Source organism: Suhomyces tanzawaensis (genome assembly GCF_001661415.1).
Source record: "Suhomyces tanzawaensis NRRL Y-17324 unplaced genomic scaffold CANTAscaffold_4, whole genome shotgun sequence".
Classification (NCBI taxonomy): domain Eukaryota; kingdom Fungi; phylum Ascomycota; class Pichiomycetes; order Serinales; family Debaryomycetaceae; genus Suhomyces; species Suhomyces tanzawaensis.
This window is the reverse complement of record NW_017963639.1, coordinates 503,323-522,245: the sequence shown is the minus strand read 5'-3', so window position 1 is coordinate 522,245 and position 18,923 is coordinate 503,323. Positions and strand designations below refer to the sequence as shown.

The 18,923-nt window shown below is 43.3% G+C and overlaps 9 protein-coding genes across 9 annotated transcripts; 4 read left to right on the top strand and 5 right to left on the bottom strand.

The window, feature by feature from the left end:
• Nucleotides 1–181: 181 nt before the first annotated feature.
• On the bottom strand, nucleotides 182–865 carry CANTADRAFT_21847 (uncharacterized protein; the record flags this gene model as incomplete). Its single annotated transcript, XM_020206747.1, has 1 exon — nucleotides 182–865. The coding sequence occupies one exon, from the start codon at nucleotides 863–865 to the stop codon at nucleotides 182–184; it is 684 nt and encodes a 227-aa protein (XP_020064199.1).
• Nucleotides 866–1,904: 1,039 nt separating this feature from the next.
• On the top strand, nucleotides 1,905–2,253 carry ACB1 (long-chain fatty acid transporter; the record flags this gene model as incomplete). Its single annotated transcript, XM_020210027.1, has 2 exons — nucleotides 1,905–1,931; nucleotides 2,020–2,253. 2 exons carry the CDS (start codon nucleotides 1,905–1,907, stop codon nucleotides 2,251–2,253), a joined length of 261 nt encoding a protein of 86 aa, XP_020064198.1.
• A 546-nt stretch (nucleotides 2,254–2,799) lies between these two features.
• CANTADRAFT_6254 (uncharacterized protein) lies at nucleotides 2,800–3,303 on the bottom strand (the record flags this gene model as incomplete). Its single annotated transcript, XM_020210855.1, has 1 exon — nucleotides 2,800–3,303. The coding sequence occupies one exon, from the start codon at nucleotides 3,301–3,303 to the stop codon at nucleotides 2,800–2,802; it is 504 nt and encodes a 167-aa protein (XP_020064197.1).
• A 309-nt stretch (nucleotides 3,304–3,612) lies between these two features.
• Nucleotides 3,613–4,305, top strand: REX2 (Rex2p; the record flags this gene model as incomplete). The annotated part of the gene is made up of 1 exon (XM_020209942.1): nucleotides 3,613–4,305. The coding sequence occupies one exon, from the start codon at nucleotides 3,613–3,615 to the stop codon at nucleotides 4,303–4,305; it is 693 nt and encodes a 230-aa protein (XP_020064196.1).
• A 125-nt stretch (nucleotides 4,306–4,430) lies between these two features.
• Nucleotides 4,431–9,572, bottom strand: RIM15 (protein kinase; the record flags this gene model as incomplete). The annotated part of the gene is made up of 3 exons (XM_020208371.1): nucleotides 4,431–5,476; nucleotides 5,549–8,388; nucleotides 8,488–9,572. Coding segments are annotated over 3 exons (4,971 nt in total), but the record flags the coding sequence as incomplete, so codon positions are not given.
• A 1,207-nt stretch (nucleotides 9,573–10,779) lies between these two features.
• Nucleotides 10,780–11,355, bottom strand: MET28 (Met28p; the record flags this gene model as incomplete). The annotated part of the gene is made up of 1 exon (XM_020211668.1): nucleotides 10,780–11,355. The coding sequence occupies one exon, from the start codon at nucleotides 11,353–11,355 to the stop codon at nucleotides 10,780–10,782; it is 576 nt and encodes a 191-aa protein (XP_020064194.1).
• A 1,113-nt stretch (nucleotides 11,356–12,468) lies between these two features.
• CANTADRAFT_90186 (uncharacterized protein) lies at nucleotides 12,469–12,657 on the top strand (the record flags this gene model as incomplete). The annotated part of the gene is made up of 1 exon (XM_020211667.1): nucleotides 12,469–12,657. The coding sequence occupies one exon, from the start codon at nucleotides 12,469–12,471 to the stop codon at nucleotides 12,655–12,657; it is 189 nt and encodes a 62-aa protein (XP_020064193.1).
• Nucleotides 12,658–12,751: 94 nt separating this feature from the next.
• On the bottom strand, nucleotides 12,752–13,983 carry CANTADRAFT_26134 (membrane insertase). The gene has a single exon (XM_020207661.1). It carries the CDS (start codon nucleotides 13,928–13,930, stop codon nucleotides 12,785–12,787), a length of 1,146 nt encoding a protein of 381 aa, XP_020064192.1. The 5' UTR covers nucleotides 13,931–13,983; the 3' UTR covers nucleotides 12,752–12,784.
• A 428-nt stretch (nucleotides 13,984–14,411) lies between these two features.
• Nucleotides 14,412–15,449, top strand: CANTADRAFT_38869 (uncharacterized protein; the record flags this gene model as incomplete). Its single annotated transcript, XM_020208772.1, has 1 exon — nucleotides 14,412–15,449. A coding segment is annotated over one exon (1,038 nt), but the record flags the coding sequence as incomplete, so codon positions are not given.
• Nucleotides 15,450–18,923: the final 3,474 nt, after the last annotated feature.

The window sequence follows — 18,923 nt, the reverse complement described above, 5'->3', positions numbered from 1 at the left end:
AGAAGTGAGCCCAATAATAGTCGTTCTTGAGCTTAGTCTCTACGATAGAACAAGAAAGGTACCCAATAAAAGTTTTTCTTGAACTTGGTCTCTACGATATAGTTAGTTAGCCCAAATATATTAGCATGTAAGTATAAACAAGAAGTGAACCCAATAAATAGTCATAATGTGCAACGGCCGGCTAGTAATCCAACTCTTTCATGATCTGCATGCGGAGTTCCCTCCTTTCCGACTCCATGTCGGACATCGACTTGTCCAAGTCTGGCTGGTCGTCGTAGTAGTAGTGGTAGTCGTTGTAGGAGTAGCTGTTGCTGTTTTTGTGGTCTAGGTTGCGCACGTACGCGTAGTTGTCCTCGCTGAATGAGGTGATGGACTCTTCTTCTGACGACATCGAGTCGATGCTGTAGGAGTCGGCAGCCGACTCGTATTCGGGCTTGAATGAAGTGCCTGCAAAGTTGCGGAAGTCGTGGACGTTGTTGATCAAGAACTCATCATCCAAACCTCCCAACGTCTGGTTGGTGTGGAAATGATGCAAATTTTCCGCAGGCTCGGCCGAGTCGGTGGTGGAGTTGGACACCGAGGACGACAACGAAGGGAGCGGGTTTTCCTGAGGGTCCGACTTGGCAGGCACGAACGCCGACCCGAGCCGAGCCATCACGTTGGACCTCGACTTCTTGCATTTGGAGCAGCTGCTGGTTCTTTTCAAGAGCAGCATCAACTTATGCTTGGGGGACTGGGGTTTGGGGGTCAGGCGCTTGACCTCACAGGGCGAGTCGAACGACACGATGTCTTCGCTCTCGTTATAGTAGTAGTGCTGGTTCAACAGGGGGTCGTACTTGACGGTCCAGGAGTTGACGGTTTCCATGGTGGACATTTGGTTGTGGGCGGCTACAACAGCGGCTGTCCTGCAATATATATAACCAGGCCTGCCAGGGTGTTTTGGCTGCATGGGTAACCCTGCCGCCACCACGGCCGGGTGCGGAACAAAACATTTGTCATTCTTCCTTTATCTCCGCCACAAAAGATGCTAAAACTGGCACCGCGTCCCCTAACCATGCATCGCGCACAGTATTAGTAATTGCGGTGACGCTCCACGATACGGGCATAGCACGGATGTGCGCTTAGTTCCTTCCGCTTATGTAATAGGGTCCTGGTACAAGGAGGTAGTGCTGACTCATAGACCCTGGCTCAGAGGACTGCCTGGGGGAACTGCCACAGGGGACTGCCTCAGTGGCTGGCCCATCCGACCTGACTCATCGCACCCACCCTGAGCTAGGCCAGGCCAGGCAGCAGATCCCGTACCTGCTTTGGTGCAGATGTGCACCGGCGATCCAACTTATCTGGCCCATCGCTAACCCACGCGAGTGACAAATGATTGCCACTGCGATTGCCGTCTGGGGTAACGCCGCCCACGGCCGCTTGATTGCCGTTGCAAGCATCACTCAATAGTTTAATCGCCACTTCCAGGAGTGCACAGCCGTCGAGGATGCCGCTTACGTGATAGCACTTACGACACATACGATAGCTTGCGGGTCGGAATGCGGCTGGCACGCCCCGTATTGGAGGCCTAAGCCATCGTAGATACCGCTTACGTAAACGGGTCCTGGCTTCGCCGGCACGGATCCTCCACCGACCCACTCCGGCCCACCCTTGACTGCCTAATCAGGCATCTGGGAACCACGCCTATCCGGGTCGGGAGCACCAGCCAGCTAGCAGCCGGTGTAGCAGCCATCTTGACCTCCGTACCACCACTCTTGTGCTTGACCTCCTCCTCTCTCGATCCTACCACCACCGCAGCCAGGACCCCGCCACATTGTAGTTTTTGTTGGCGTGTCTGCCGCAATTGTTGAGCACTACAAATCAGACAGCAAACAGCTTCCGTTCAATCCACCACACTTACTACCATGGTTTCCACTGAATTCAACGAAAAGGTACGTACGGCTCAATGGACGGCCTCCGTGCAATTGCGCCCACGAGGGGTCTATGCCCACTGTTACTGGCGAAATACTAACCCCGCAGGCTGATGCCGTCAAGAACTTGACCCAACGTCCATCCGACGACGAATTGTTGAAGTTGTACGGTTTGTTCAAGCAAGCCACCACCGGTGACAACACCACCGCCCAGCCAGGTGTCTTCAACCTCAAGGGCAAGTACAAGTGGCAAGCCTGGAAGGAGCTCGAGGGCACCTCCCAAGAAGACGCCGAGAAGCAATACATTGCCTTCGCCGATGAATTGTTGGCCAAGTACCAATAAGTATTCTGACAATATACACTAAAGTGCTATGGCTGTACTCGTGAGTCGCCATGGAGCATAGAACAAGAGTAACCTCAGGTGATTAACACTGCTGTAATCCAGGTGGAATATTCGGAGGTTATTTGCGAAGTCTTCAGTAATTCCCGGAATTGGAGTGATATCAACAAGTCTCCTGCAAACCACCATGAAAGCATGAGCAATAGAGAATATGGATGTTACGAGTCTTCTAAAAAAACTTCCACGGAGTGTTGGAGTTCTTTAACTATTATTCTGACACCACTCGCAGTGGAGGGATAGGCTTAGAGTCCGTAAACTGCCATTGACACTATTAGCACTCGAAATGGAGAACTACGAAGACTCCCCACATTTCCATGGATTATTGGAACACAAATAATCTACCATGACCACACGCAACGGCGAGGAGGTATCAAGATTCCGACCCTTCCGTCACAAAGTAGAACACGGGACTTTGTAACTATGCCAAGGAGTATCAACTCACAAATCTTACAGCCTCCGAATTGGTCTCGTCGTAGTATTATTAAATATCTATTCCCTCTTGTGCTTGGTGAGCTCCTGTCCGATACGGCCCACGTAGTCCACCATGATCCCCAACGGAATCAACAAGTAGGGCACATAAATACCCACCAACTTCCCCTTCTCTCCCAAGGTCAACCCATACTCGTCACTGGCAAAGTACACGTGGAACAAGCACACCAAGGTGGTGAACGAGGCATTGAACCCGTAGAGCGACATCCACGCGTAATGGCGTTTGGTGCCAGCGTACATGTGGATGATACAATACACAAACAACGGCAACTGGAACAACAACTCCACGGCTCCAAACACCTGGAACCAGATGGGCCTAGGGCCCATGAACAACACGTCTTTGTTGGTTTCGACGTGGAAGTCCAAGATCTGCGTGGAAATTTCCCATTGGTATTCTCGAGGCACGACGATATTGGAGTCGATCAACACAGTAATGGGAATGTGGATAAGGAAGTATAAGAAGTAGAACTTGTCTCTACCATTCAAGCTGGAAAATCCCCCCATGATGTTCTGGTGGGTGTAATTGAGTATGTAAAACTGGCTGATCAAGATCGGCTGGGGCCAAATTACATGCGCGATAGATTTTGATTCTCCGCATCCATTGAAAAATTGGCATGGTTCCAGATGCTATTTCGATTGTCCAGAGTACCTCAGCTAGCACGAACAGCCCAGATCAGCGCAAGAGCCCTAGCCAATAACAACACCAGCGTATCGTTCAGAATGTCCGAAGCAGCCAAGTCCACGCTCCAAGCGCCACAGGCAGAGCAACCCCCAGCAAAGAAGATCAAGACCGAGATGTCTTCGGTGGAAAAGATGAGAGATCTTTTGAAACAGTCCACCAAAAACGTGGAGAAGCCCATCGTATGGATCGACTGCGAAATGACCGGGTTGGACGTGTTTAATGACCATATTATCGAAATCTGTTGCATCATCACTGACGGAAACTTGAATATCATCGACGAAGACGGTTACGAGTCGGTGGTGTATCAGCCCAAGGAGGTGTTGGATGCTATGAATGAATGGTGCATAAATCAGCATACTAAGTCGGGTTTAGTGGCCAAAATTTTGGCCTCCCCAGAACAGGTTCTACCAAAGGTACAGACCGAATTGTATGACTACATCCAAAAGTACATCCCCAACCAAAGGACAGCTATCATGGCAGGAAACTCGATTCACATGGATAAATTCTTCATGATGAAGGAATTCCCTAAAGTCGTGGAACACTTGCACTACAGACTAATTGATGTATCAACCATCATGGAATTCGGGAACAGGCATAATCCCCAATTGATGAAGCAATGTCCAAAGAAGACACAACAACACACAGCAAAATCAGACATATTAGAAAGCATTGCCCAGCTCCAGTGGTACAGAGATCATTATTTCAAGAGTTACGAAGAAACGAAAAAGTTCATTGCACAGCAAGAAGATAGCAACTTACAAAACATTATAGATGATGCCTCTAAATTGGGCGAAGCAAGAGCTACTTCTACAAGGAAGACTTGATCCTTCAACATGACTATTGATAAAAGATCTGATCACCAATTTTGGCCAATAGTGAAGACTTGAATATTAAATCTAAATATATAAACTCATGAACCATACAATCATATCGCAAATTCTCATTTGCCTTCATTATCGGATTCAATTGCTTCATCGTTGTTGTAATTGGTAAATTTGTGGATACATCTGTTAACTTGCTGCATCCCAACAGGCTTTTCAATGACATCGTCAAAAATTTGGTACCCAAGTGCCTCATGCGCAAATCCAGTCACAGCAATGATTGGCGTATTCGAGTTGACACTGGTAGTGAATTTGATTAATTTGACTGCATCAACGGCGTCGATTTTCAGCAATCTTAAGGCAGTAAAAATTAAATCAAACTTGACTTGACTTGTAGCTCTTCTTACTAGCTCATCCCCATCAGATATAGCCACAACAATACACCCGCACCGTTCTAGCATTTTCGTTACACTATGACGAACAATTGGAATTGACTCACAGTAAAGCACGTCCAACTCATTAAGGTTTGAAGGTGGCTCATCTGCTGAAAAGGATCCACTTGTTATACTGGATGCAGCCAAGCGTCTTGAACTTTCTCTTCTCTTCTTTACTCTTAACAATGCTGAACTCTTGGTATCCTCGGTATCTGAGCTCGAAGGTGAATCTCTCAATATCAGCTTGGTTAAAGAATGTACAGATGACCGGTGTTTTTCGTTTGGGTAAGGTTCGGAACTTGGTGACAGCTTCCCTACCTCGAATGGGAACTCATCTCCACTCGAATAGTTACTAATTGCTGAGCTTGGTCCTTCTTGCTTGAAAGTTACTGACTGCGGAGATGATGAAGTCTCTGTGACTTTGTGAGGTGACGAAGATCTACCGCTAGTTCCATATCCTGATGCTGTAGCAATCGGTGACACCGGTCTTTTGAAAGGGCTCGATTGGTTGTTCAGATTTCCGCCATTGAAAGAAAACCCTCTGGACCTGGATAATGGTGTAGATTCCGAGGAGGAAGATGAAAAGCTATTGCGATGCTCCAAGTGTTCATTTTTCAATCTGTTGATGACATCCTTATTTTGCTTTTCCAATACTGCAAGGTTTCTGAAATGGAACGAACCAAATTCACTGGGATCTGCTAATCTGCTTGATCTTCTTTCCCTCTTGTTAGTGCCACCCCCTGAACTTGCTACACCTGGAACTAGCAATGACGAAGATGAAGATGAAGATTGATTTCCAAGTGAAGGGGAACCCAATTCAGTTGTGTAAGTTGAATTAGTTTTCACTTGCATAATATCAGAAGCCGCTTGTTTCTCTTCATCGGAGTCTTCCTTAGGAAATTGAGCGATGTCAGCACCACGCAAATCAAAATAGTCAGTAGACTCAGGATCATCTAAAGTGGGAACGAACGAAGCTTCTTCATCAAATAACGTAGACCAATTAATACCTTTAAAATATTTATGGCCCTTGATCTCATCAGCTCCGTTACAGCCCAATCTCTCATCAGGGTTCAAATTCAATAATTTTTTGACCAAATCCTTTGCTTCTGGAGAACAATACTCTTTTTCTTCTTCTTCTGTTAAGGGTGGCCAATCAACTGAACCTTTCAAAATATTTGTAAATACTTCCTCCGGGGTGTCTGCGTGGAATGGAGGGTATCCGAATAAAAATTCGAACAAGATACACCCGAGTGACCACCAATCCGAAGCTTCATTTTGACCCACACCCTCAATTGTCTCAGGAGCCAAATAATCAGGTGTACCCACAAACTTCTTGACATCATTACTATTTTCATTAGCTGGGTCAAACAAAGCATAGTTCGTGATACTCCCAGCTTGGTTGTGTGAAGGACTGACTTGAAAATCATCCTCAACTAAAACAAAGGAGGATTCCGAGAAAGTACGAGGAAGTACTGGTTTAAGCAATGGTGATTCTAAACCACTCGAATTAGATCCAGATCTATTACCTTTGAAAATTGATGATGTTCTGTGAGTAAGCAATGGGGGAGGCTGGGGTGCTTGTGTATGTTGAGACTGTGAAAGCTGTTGTGGAGCAGGTTGATTAAAGGATTCGAGATATGATAAAGTCGGAGAGGTCAAGGAACTTGGGCCAACAGCAGGAAATCCTCCAGTTGCCAACTTGGTATTTTCCAATGTGGGAGATAATGAAAATGGGGTCACAGAACTAGTTCTCTTGTGAGAAAATTCTGTCAAAGGAGAGTCAACTCCAAACCCTAATCCCGATACGTTTGATAAAGGGCTTTGATGGACTGCATTCTGACTCAAACTCTTTCTGAAAAGCTCTATAGGATGTTCATTGTTGCTGCTTTTACGACGAGATTGAGTTTGTCTTCCAACAACACCCATTCTGGACAAACCAAAATCAGTCAATTTCAAATGTCCCTTACTGTCAATCAACAAGTTGTCTGGCTTCAAATCTCTGTGAATAATTCCTCTTTTATGCAAATCATCAACTCCCACTACCACCTCCGCGATATATCTCTTAGCCCAGCTATCACCAAGTGTTCCGAGTGTCTTGATCAAAGTTGCACAATCACCACCGTGTAAATACTCCATAACCAAGTATAAGTAATCCTTAGATTGGAAACTACTGTATAATTGAGCCACATAAGGAGAATCTGACTGTTTCATCATAACCGCCCGTTCTGATTTAACATTAAGGATTTGATTTTTAGCAATCATATCTCTCTTCTTAAGACATTTGATAGCGACATAATCACCAGTAAGTTTTCTTTTGGCTAAGAAAACCGAGCCAAAGGCACCTTTGCTAATCGGTTTGATCACCTCGTAGTCTCTTATGCCACCACCATTCGGTTTACTGGATGGAGTAGTTGAAACTAATAATGGTGATAAAGGAGGTTTGTTAATCGAATTCCTGCGACCGTGTTGAGGAAGAAGATTCGGTGGAATTGCACTTCCTCCTGAACTTGTTCTCTTTTCGTAAATAATGTTATCATTGTTGTTAATATCAGCATTCAAAACTGATGGCGAAGTGTGGGGAGTATTGGTATCCAACCTTGAGTTAATATTTCTTTGGAAAGAAGAGAAGTTCTGCTTCTCAACATAAGGAGCTGGCGATAAGTGTCTTCTAGGTAAGGAGAAAGAAGAGCTGTTGGATAAAGGTGGGGGTGGATTTGCAAAAGTGTTGTCTTTGCCCGATGATTTTTTAGACAATTCGAGGTCTTGTAATGACTCCACCAACTCGTTAGATCCAAATCTAGAATTACCAATCGATAGCGATGACTTTGAGCTGGTTACACTACTCCTGCCCACTCGGTCAGAAGTTCTTCCCCTAAGCAAAATATCCTTGGGAGTAATTGACTTTAACTCTTCATCCTTGAAGTAAGGCTCTTGTAACAAATGTGGACTCCTAGATCTGGAAGGCTGTGGTGAAAGGATGAGAGATGCCGATCTATTGATATCCAAAGTATCTGAAATCAGATGCTCATTAGACTGTGAAATATTGAGTTCATCATTGACTGCTACGTCAGGGGTACTATTCCTCGGGGTACTATTAGAGTTGAACTCCTTGAGCATTGTTTGCTCTTTGATCTTAAAGATTGTTTGCCCTACCGTTTCTAGCACCAACTCATCCACTTCTTTTTTGATCTTGTTTGAGTATTGTAGAATCGACACTAGTCTCGATAAAATATCGACTTTCTCATTCACCAATTGTTTAGTATCCTCCACTATGGTCTTTATTGCAAGGTCAGTAGTCTCAAAAAATTTCCAATTGATAACTGCATTTACAGCCTTCTCTGTATTTGGTGAAAACTCCAAATCACCGTTGGAGTTGGTTTCTGCTGGATTTATCATTGATGCCTCGTTACACAAATCTATTAATTTCTGAAGAATACCGAATGGGAATCTTCTTGTCGGTATCATTGGATTACTTGCTTGGAAATTTTTTGTTAAAACTTGATTTGCCAACCTGGGAGATGCATCATTAGCAATATTTGGTAATGGTATTCCTTTGTATTCGTGTATCAAACCGGTGACTATTGAAAGGCTGTCATCTGAGGAATTGGAAGAAATCAGGTTCGAGGAAAGTGGTGATGGGGATAAAACTGGGCTAGTATGATAGTTAGACAGGGCGGTCAATTGTGGAGATGAAGGTTGGCCATGTAACTGATTTTGGGGTGTCAGCACTGGCGATTGCAGCCCTGGAGACGGGTGCTGATGGTAGTACAACAAACTATCATAAATTTTTTGGATTAAGTCCACTTGCTCATTGATTGCATCATGGCACGTTTGTAAATCTTCGCTAACCCTATGCTCCACAATACACAACTCAGAGTGTTTTTCAATGAACCATGCCGGCACATGAGTTTCACAGATTCTGCACAAAATCATTTTCGGTTGAGGAGCAGACTCTTCTTCAATGATCCCTTGTTCTTTTAGACTCACTAAATACCCCTCAAATATTTCAGAACCAAAACCTAACAAATTAATTAAGTTTTCAGGTAAGGTTAAATCCAAATCAATTTGAACAAACGGCTTGATCGTCCACATTGAATGGGTTGGTAGGCTTGTTTTGGGATCATGAATCAAAATTCCTTGCGCTTCCAACTCTATCACATCTCCATTGTTGGACAATTTTGAAGAGATTGTGCTATCATCAGAATCATACGATATGCCAGAATCATGGACCATATCTTCAGCTGCGTTATGCTCCGTTTGAATGGCGTCCAGATATTCTTGGTCTGGCTCTAGTATTTGAGTCAAATCTTCTGCTGAATGCTGTGGGGTTATCTTTCCACTTGAATGTAAATCTGCGGGATGTGTTGTCCTATCATTTGTGGCTGTTATGAATTTTACTTTATAGGAGTAGTCATCTTTAGTCATCTGTTCGATTGCGTTGTTGAACACCTGGTGATCACCCGGGGTGTTCCCAAGAATAATGTTAGCGATGGGCTTGTTTATGATCTTTTTGATTTTGGTACCGACGATGAATTCCCAATTCTTACTGAGATAGCTTATGTTCCCATCGAGATCCAACTCCATGACAGCAGTAGGATTATCGGAGGATGCTAGCCTCAAGTCAATTTGCTCTTCGACAGATCCGAATAGAGAATTGTCCTGAATCTTCCCCGGAGGAGGGAGCACTAGGGAGTCTATACTCTTTGCTGACAGAAGAATATGCCCAGTTTGGGATATTGGCAGAGACAGCGCTGTTATTTCGCAGGGCGACACTGATCGTTCGATTGCATTGCGGACAGGCATTGCCGTCTCGAATGTTGGGCGATGGAAAATGCCAACATTGGGGCTGTTATATCCTGAGTTCCCCCTCTCTGCGGTAAGTTCAATGCCATTGTCGTCAACTATCTTTGGGGTGGTGCTTGTCTCGCGGTCAATCGGAGCAAAGGTCTCCGGCTCAGAGGTGTTGTTGGGCCCCGTTGGTTGTTGGCCACTCCCTTGATTCGCTGGTCTATCGTTCCCCAGCAGCGTTTCACCCGCCACATCTGTGTCATTCTCTCGTATCATATTGTGCATGTCTCATGAACTATCGTCTATCTTAGGCCACAGCATCAATAGCAAGCCTTATGTAGAGCGGCAGACGGCTCTCTCAAATAATTCAAGCCGTTTGGTTCGGCCAGCTATCTACGATTGAGTATAATCGCTAATAGTGTTCACAGTGGGGTTTCTGTATCACTCCTTGTACTGTTGTACTAGAACAAATAGAGTCACTACAAAGTGTGGGGAGGGACACGACTTTGTATGATAAGCCGCGGCCACCAGGCGATCTGAAGCTGTTTACAGTTCGAAAGCTACACGACGAAGCCTCCTATAGGAGTTCCTATAGGAGTCAGCGCATAGGCACACCTCAGGCGGACACGTTCTGGTCTCGTGCGCTTTTTAGGCGACTTTTGGCCCAGCACCGGTAATTGCTCTGTCTCAAAGTTCCGATCTAGATCGGGACGGTGCACGGTATTCCTGCTCATGTTATGCCTGGGAATGGAGCTTGCTTGCATTACAATACGCCTCCCACCACAACAATAGCTCAAACTAGTCTACGGTAAAAGTTACTGGTTGGGTTGTCTAACTCAAGTGAGCTAGCAACATACTTTTGCATTAGTGAAAATGAAAGAAAAGCAAGGACGTCCAACACCAAAAAATCTGGCGTTGGGTGGGGCATTTGTTGGAAACACACCCGGTCTTTCTGGTTGAAGAATTGAAAGAGACTTTTGAATAAATATTCCAAGGGACAATTCACAGAGTTGGATCTGGAATAAGGACATAAGCGTCGTAATCTATGTTCATACGGGTCATTAAAAGTTGGATTTTAAGATCCTTTCGAAGAAAAGCCGAAGCTGAACTTCTGAGTCCACCAACAACGTCAAATGACGTGCAGGCAAACTTTGACACACAAATCAGTGAAGAATTGCATGTCGAGATCTGTTATGCAGGGGAAAATGCAAGATCTGTCCTGACAACAAGTTATCAGGGTGGGTCAGCAAGCTGACTAGTTGGTAAATTGAAATACCGGCTTTGAATCCAAAATGGACCTTCTCTTGATGGACTCCAACAACTCGCTGTTCTTTTGTTCGTTTTGTTCCAAAATCAAGTTCTTCAAGCACTTGTTTTCCATCTCCAAGGTCTTCAATTTCTTCTCCAAAGCGGTGAGTCTTTCTTGTAATTCCTTCGACTTCTTTTCCATTTCTTGCTCCTTCATCTTCTTCTTGATTCTGAAACGAGCAGAAGCGGCGGTATTCCTCTTTCTCTTGTCTTGAGTGGCAGAAGAACTAACAGGTGATGCAGCTTCTTGAACTGGGCTGCCAGTGTCGTGTTCTGGCAAGTTCAAAAAGTCAAGCGATAAGTCCGGCTCGGATTTGACCGACGCAACGTGGTGGTGTTGCCCTGCGGGTACTTGACCAGCGACTTGAGTCACAGGCTTCAACTTGGAGAATGCGTCCAAGTCGAAGAATTCGGCTTGCGAGAACAAGTCCAAGTCGCTGTGACTCATTCCATCACTAAGTGCTGGTGATTGATCAAAATCAAGGTTTAAGTCGTTGAGAAACTCATTTGCCTGAAAGTTCATCTTGGTGAGTGTGCTATGGGGGTAGTCTAAGTCTGTGATAGAGTTAGCTAATTTGGTATCAAAGGGTGAGATTCAAATGCGATCGCCCACGGTTAAATACTATATCCCTTATTAATGCGCAGAAAATTTTTCGTTGAGTCAATAATTAAAAGCAATGATTATTAAGCACTCCCGCGGAAACAATACCGCTGGTAACGGCCGACGCACTGCTACAAGCATGGAGGGACGGATCTAGCGCTGGTCCCGATCGGACACCACCGGGACCACTGGCGGGTTATGGTGGGACCAGTCTGCGATCGAGCCTGGATCAGCTACCAGAGATGAGCTGACTCGATAACCTGGACAGGGTCAAAAGGGGCTGGAATTTCATCTCCCACCTGGTCCACCCCCAAGACTAGGGCGGCCGTAATAGTATTGATCCCAAACTTTATTTGATTAGGCTACTATTGTAGCGGGCCCTATTTTCTTGTACTAGGCAGTGCTGGAGTGGTGCGGTGCGGCGGTGGGAGGCATGCGGACCGGCGGACGGGACTTCCCAATCAGGAAGGTGACTACCGCTGGTTTATCCAGACCAATAGGGGACCTGTTAGCCCAATCTGTCCATGGCACCCTGCAACCACCCGAGAGCTCTATGCATTACAGTAAAGATTGGTAGTAGAGTGGGTTGGCGGATCCAGCACGCCACGGGGCCCATCTGGCCCACCATAACACACTGCTCCCTGACCTTCTTACTCTCGCAAGGATATCTGTCACATGGAGCACGTTGGCGTTTGGAGCCTGGGCTGACCATGTGTCACGTGACTCTTTGCACCTGATGTCTCTAACAGGCAATTAGTGGTAAAGTAGCGGAGGTGCTTGTATCCACTACTCGTGTCATATTCTCTAGTACGAAACTGCTATACCTCTATCCCATTCTATAACCCATAACTCTAAGTATAATGCACGGTTTGGTGGCATAAGCACGTCCAGCAGCATCCAAATCGTCTCGACCAACTGTATATCTCATTCACAGTGCAAAATGTAGTATCAAGAAGTAGAATAAACGGGGACGGTGAGAACAGTTGGACGAACGTGTCTCAATCCTGATCTGTATATTTCGTCATTGCACTATAAATGGACATAAACCCTGCCAGGATATCAGACGCATCAAACCAAAAGCTCGATGTGGTACAAGCACTCAATAAGACCAGCACAACTGAATCTCAACAAGCTAAAGGAGAGATGCACTCGAAAATGCCCAATTTGCTGTGGGTGGTCATATTGGAGCTTATCAAGTTGAACTTCGCCGTAATGAAGTTGTAGTTTGTACAGGTTTAGAACATTTCACAGTATCTGATTTGGTGTAGCCATCCACGCCAAAGCTAGCGAATACATCAAACATCCTGTTACGAATATTGGGTCTATATTACAAGTGTTACGTATATACAAGTTACTTATTGTGTCTTTTGATGAAACCATCAGTTCCGTCTCTTCTTCTCAACACTTGAGCCTCAAGCTTACGAGAGGTTTCCTTAGTTCTAGAGTGCACCTGTTCGTCAAAACTCTCCTTTTGTTGACGGAACCAGTCAGAAATGGTTTCCGGTTGCTTCTTTCCAGGGGCTGGAGCGTTGACGGTGGTTGGTGGCATCTTGAACAACTTACGGAAAGTACCGTTACGCAAGACGAATGTTTGAACCATGGAGCACAAAGAATTGGTTGCAACATAGATCATTACAGATGCATAGAAGTCTTTGGTAATGATAATAGACAAGAAAGGCAAGAGCATGAGCACTTTCTTCATTGGCGCAGTCATGGCTTGTTGTTGTCCAGTTTCTCCACCGGCTCTGACAATTGCCAAAATGAGGGCAGCAGAAATACCATGCAAACCCAAATAAGGATCCACTTGGGTCAAGTTTTCAAACCAAGCGTAACCTTGGTCGGCAAAACCTTCAACAGGGTAAGCAGACATCTTTCTCAAGGCTTGGAAAAACCCGTAGGCGATTGGTAATTGCAACATTGGGTAGACTTGCTTGTAGAACTTGATATCGTTGTCCTTCATCAAACGCTTTCTATCTTGAACCAAGACATACTTTTCTTGGTTACTTTCTGCTTTCTTCAAACTACTCAAAATCTCATCCATTTCTGGCTTGACCTTGGCCAACTTAGCACCGTTCGAGGAGGCGGACATGTACAAGGGAAACAAAATCATTCTTGCAATAACGGTGGAAACAGCAATGGTTCCCCACCATGGCAAGCCACTGAATATATGCACAGCTTCAAGATAACGTTCCACAAATGCGGTAGGTCCCCATCCTTGAGCTAAGCCAATAGAATCTAAATACCCCCACTCGTTTGAGGTCAAAGTAGATACAATCTTCTCGGCTTCAACTGGCTCGTCGAAAGAAACCAATTTGTTCTGAATCTCAAACTTTTCTCCGCTACTGGTGGAGTTGAAACGAAGACCTCCTGCTTGAAATGAACTCGAGATTCTTCCAGAAGACCCCAAAGTTTTGAGAGGAGTGCTCAAGAATCCTCTCTGCACGCGTGGAAACGCTTTTGCGGCTTTGACTGATGTTGATAAACCTATCCTTAACATTGTTCCCCACGGTAGTAGACAAGCCGTATGAGCATAGTTTGAAAAATTTTAGGAAGTTTTGATCTTGATTACGTAATGCTGTAGTAGCGTTTTTACGGAATGATATGTGAATGGTCTGATCCATCAAGACTCCATAATGATAAAGCGACTGAGGAGCATATGGCTCAATGTGATAGCCAACCAGTTGCTTCACCCTCGGTCTTTGAGTGCTGTAGTCCCAACCGCAGTTCATATACGACACCTGAGCACCACTCAACCATTCTTCACACCAAGTCCAAATGTTCATGGTCAGACACATGAAAAGACCGTGACAATTCCTATTCAAAAAAGCCACAACCCTAACTATTCAACTCTGATTAGTACACCTGACTCGCTAGCTCTTCGGGAGAAACTCAATCATAATTTGCATCTATTACTACTGGAGCCCACTCCGGATTATGAACAAATATTCACACAAATATCCAGGAACATTCAATACTGCCACTATGACAATGAGGTGCTTGAGGTGGTAATTTTCAACTTCCTACAATCTGGTAATTTTAGAGCTGCGACGAGTATGATTCATATGATCTTCGACTCTGATCGCAAATTCAAATTATCTAACGAACTTTGGGCTGCTTATATCCAACAAATGTGCCGATCAGGGAATCATCATGGAGCAGTTCTAATTTATCATCACTTTATTGATCATTACAGTAGCTATTCCCACGAGAATATTAGTGCCTACAACAATGAGAGCATTGAATTTCCTTTCTTATTGACACCGTCCATTCTCGAACAACTCGCTGCAATATTTCAACATTCCAAAGATCATGCTAGAATAAGGGGCCTACTTAAATATTTCAAGAGGTTCTATTCTTACATAAGTCACAGGAAAACATATAAATCGCTAAAAATTTCCTTGGTCGAAGCATATAGCATCTCAGATGATTTACCTAACGCATTATTAGCATTCAAAGACCTCTCTTACTCCCTCAGAGGTCATTTCAATCACAAAAACTGGGCGAAGCTCAACCAACTCCAGAAAATGTCTGTTTTTACGAATCACGTCTGGAGAAGAAATAACATCAAAACAAATTCAAACCGGTACTCCGATGAAATTCCTGTTGATATTAAGTCGTCACTAGATTTGCAACAAGATTCAACTGCTAGGAAATTGGGTGTTGAGCTATTCAACCCAATAATAGACAGAAATATTTACACCTCGCCTAATTCAACCGCTATGCCGATTTTGAATGGAAGTTTGTACACTTCAGATCTTCCATACTTTGAGAAAATAATTAATGAAAGTCTTGATAACATCACCTCGAAAGACCACGGAATCTTGACCATAATACCAACCATTCTTTCCACTCATTTCATTCTCCATATATTCATCATCAAAGGTTTGAGTAAAAATTATCGGTTCAAGGAAGCGCTTCTGATCTTACAAAAAATGCCCCAAATTTTCCCATACATTAACTCTAGAACTCTTTTACGTGAAGAGAATTATATCAACATCTTGCATTACATCAGAGAAAGCATCATCCAAGAGCCTAACAATGGAGTGAATTTAAGAAAAGTATTGGACGATGTCATAACTCAGTATAATGACTTTTCACAAAAGAGTGAAAAAGCACTTTCGGTGAAAGTTTACACCCAGTTATTCAACACCATACTAATGTTTCCTTCAATTAAAATTGAGGATCTCGAGGTATATGGGGATCTATTCTTGAGAAGAAAAGCAACTACTTGTTCGACTATACTATTGGAAGATTTGGAGTATAAGAAGTATCTTACTTTGATAGATGCAAATCCAGAAATGAAGTTGAAGTATACAAGCATAATACAACTTATATAGTAGACTTTTCCTTGTACATAACTAATAGAGTTGACCTGTATATATTTAATAGAATTCACCGATATTATTTACTTACCTAAGTTTCCTTTCTAGCATCAGGCATTTTATGAATTTTGACATCATCGTTGTCCAAATCACCAACCACGGCAATATCTTGAGGAGTAATGAAAATACTTTGGGATTTTGGATATTGCCTGAGTTCGTTCAATAATAATTTGATACTAATCGATCTGTTCACAGAATCCATGAAAACATCGAATTCGTCAAGACCACGAACTCGAGAATTCATAACTTTCCAAATAGAAAGAAGAAGTGCAATTTGTGCAAAACTCTTCTCGCCTCCAGAGAGTGAGTCCATAGTTCTTGGTTGGTCATCATTTCGTGTTTTTGCCAACATGATTAACTTCTTATTTTCATAGTCAAAGGTCAAACTTCCCTTGAATCCTCTCAATTCTAGAGCATTTTCGAAAAGACGGCATGCGTCTTGCACATTGTGTAAAAATGTTGTATGAAAAGTATTGAATCTAACATTCAAAGCAGAGTTGGTATCGCCTGAGGCCCTTGAGAGCTCTTCTATGGTTCGATTCGTAGTATCTCGCTTTTCCTTTGCTTGTGCCAATTCAAGTTGCACCTCTGCAAGAGGTCTTCCAACCAGCTCTTCTGCTTGTCTCACTTGTCTCTGAATTTCTTCGTATTCACGTTGGATAGATTGTTGGGAATCATTCTCTCCTATCGTAACTTCATCCTTATTGCATTTAGACTCAGCTATCTCAACAACCTCCCTGAGCTTAGCATTTGCCAACTGTACTTTTTGCTCGCATTCTGCAATTGTCACTTTCTTTCTTTCGATATCAGCTTCATCACCCTGAATATTCGAGTCGATCTCTGAAATCTCAAATTCCAAATTCATAATGCGGTTTTGAAGTTCATCATTTCTAGATTGAACATCTTTCAATTCGGTCTCTGCCTTATTTGCCTCTGACTTCAACGATTCCATTTTCTCTATCTTTTGTTTATAGTCTTGAATCAATGACGTTTTGACGTTCTCCAAGGTCTTAACCTGAGAGTTTAAATCCTCGATTTCTGTCTTTAAAGACTCTATCTTAGCAAAATCACCATTCTCGTTGAGCTTAATCTCAACCTTTCTGATTTCTTTGGTTGTTGATTCCAAACTTTGTGAAATGCTGGTGAGTTTTGCCCTGCATGTTTCAAGCAATGTGTTTCTAGAGCTCACGAGACCTCTGCGTATTCTGGCCAACCTCTCAAGATTCTCGCGTTCTTCTGCAACTTGGGAGTTTAAATCTTCTAATTCTCTAGCATTTGAAATTGATCCAACTGAAAACTTTGCAAGGTCATTTGAATAATAAACCGGATCAATTCTAAGTGTTCCGTTGGTCATGCTTGTTCTTTGTCCTGAATTTTTTTGATGCAAAGAAAACACACCAAGAAGGTTGGGAATATTCTGTCTAACAAGTTCATCGGCTTGCATGTAGTTTTTTGCAATCACAAATTTTTCTATGGTGTTGGCATCAACGAGAGTATACAAAACATTTTCATTGGAAGTTGTTAGCATGTCTAGAAATGTTGTCTGATTTCTCACTTTACCTCTCTCGTAATTAAAAACCTCAAATCTTCTAACAATTACATTTTTGTTCATTCTGTACTTGCGAAAAATATTTGCTAACGCTTTTCTGTCATGTTCATCACACACGAGAAAAGAGTCAAGCGTCTTCCCCAAAACAGTGTTCATCAATGGTTTCCACGCCGAGTACTCTTGCTTTACTTCAATGAATGATCCAATCGGCCCTATTGGTTGCTTATGCCAGCCTTGAAACAGTTTGATTTCATTCAATACAGTGTTCATATCTCTACCCCATGCTGCATATTTATCCTTTTGAGAGACCAAAAGAGCCTGCTTTCTCCTTTCCAAAGAATTTATTGACTGATTGCTTTGGGATATTTCACTATCTGTTTCGGAAAGCTTAGGAACTTTTGAACTTTCTAGTTGGGTCAACTCATCCTTAGCTGATTGCTTGTCACCTTTCAAAGTTCCCTCTTTTGCTTGCAATTCTTCGAGAACTTCCTTCAATGCATCTTTTGATTGACCATTTAACTCATCAATTCTCTTGAGCTCCAACTCTATTTCCCTATTAGCACTCTTTATTCTCTCTTTGTGAGACTTTGCTTCCTCTGTCCGACTTCTGATTTCATTAGCTGTGGTGCTCATTCGAGTCTTGACATCAGTATGGGCAGTTACTAGTTCGTTGTAGTGCTCTTTGCACTTTAAAACCTCATTTTGGATGCCCTCAAACTCTTCTTGAAGTTTTTCTCTTTCTGCTTTAGATCTTGCACCCTTTTCTATCATTTGTTTTATTCTATTTTTGATCTCCTTGACTTCATTTTGAGCATCAGCCAATTTCTTTTCGTAGCTCCTTACTTTCTGTTCTATAGTGTAGACATTGAACCAATATATCTTTCCATGTATCACCTGTAGTTTTCTTCTCAAGTAATCTGATTCACGATAACGGTCATAAACAAGTTTCGCCTCCTCGTATTTACGTCGAAATACCACTGCTTGCTTCTTGATTTGTTTCAATTTATTATCCACGTTTTGAACATTCGAAACAGTTTTCTGGAAATTTCTGAAGATTTCAGCAATATATGCTCCCTCCATGAAATATTCATACTTTGTTTGATCTGAACTTGAAGTGATGAACTCTCGGGCCTTATCTTGCGACAAAAAGGCCAAAGGATTGTCGATTGTAATATTGAATTTATGCAAAATTTCATCCAAGGTACCTTTCTTGGTGGAAATGACTTTCCCATTACTTGATTTAATAGCATAGGAATTGGTGCCGTGCCTTTGAAGTTTTCTTTCCACGATAATTCGTTCACCATACTCCTCAGGCTTGTATGCTTGCGATCCTTCATTGAGGAAGACTATGGTCGTTCTAGCTGTTGTCTTTCCATCTTTAATCATGTCCTTAATGGATGTTCCTCTATTGGTGTCGGTGGCTTTTGCACCAAGTCCCACAGAAATACCTGTTAAAATAGCACTTTTTCCCGAACCGTTACTACCAATGATGAAATTGATCTGGGGACCCAACTCAAGTTCGAAGAAGTCGTGACACATGAAGTTTTTAAGGGTTATCT

What these genes read in the sequence shown, in the direction of transcription:
- CANTADRAFT_26134 (XM_020207661.1), bottom strand. Translation starts at nt 13,930, where the DNA reads ATGTTAAGGATAGGTTTATCAACATCAGTCAAAGCCGCAAAAGCGTTT.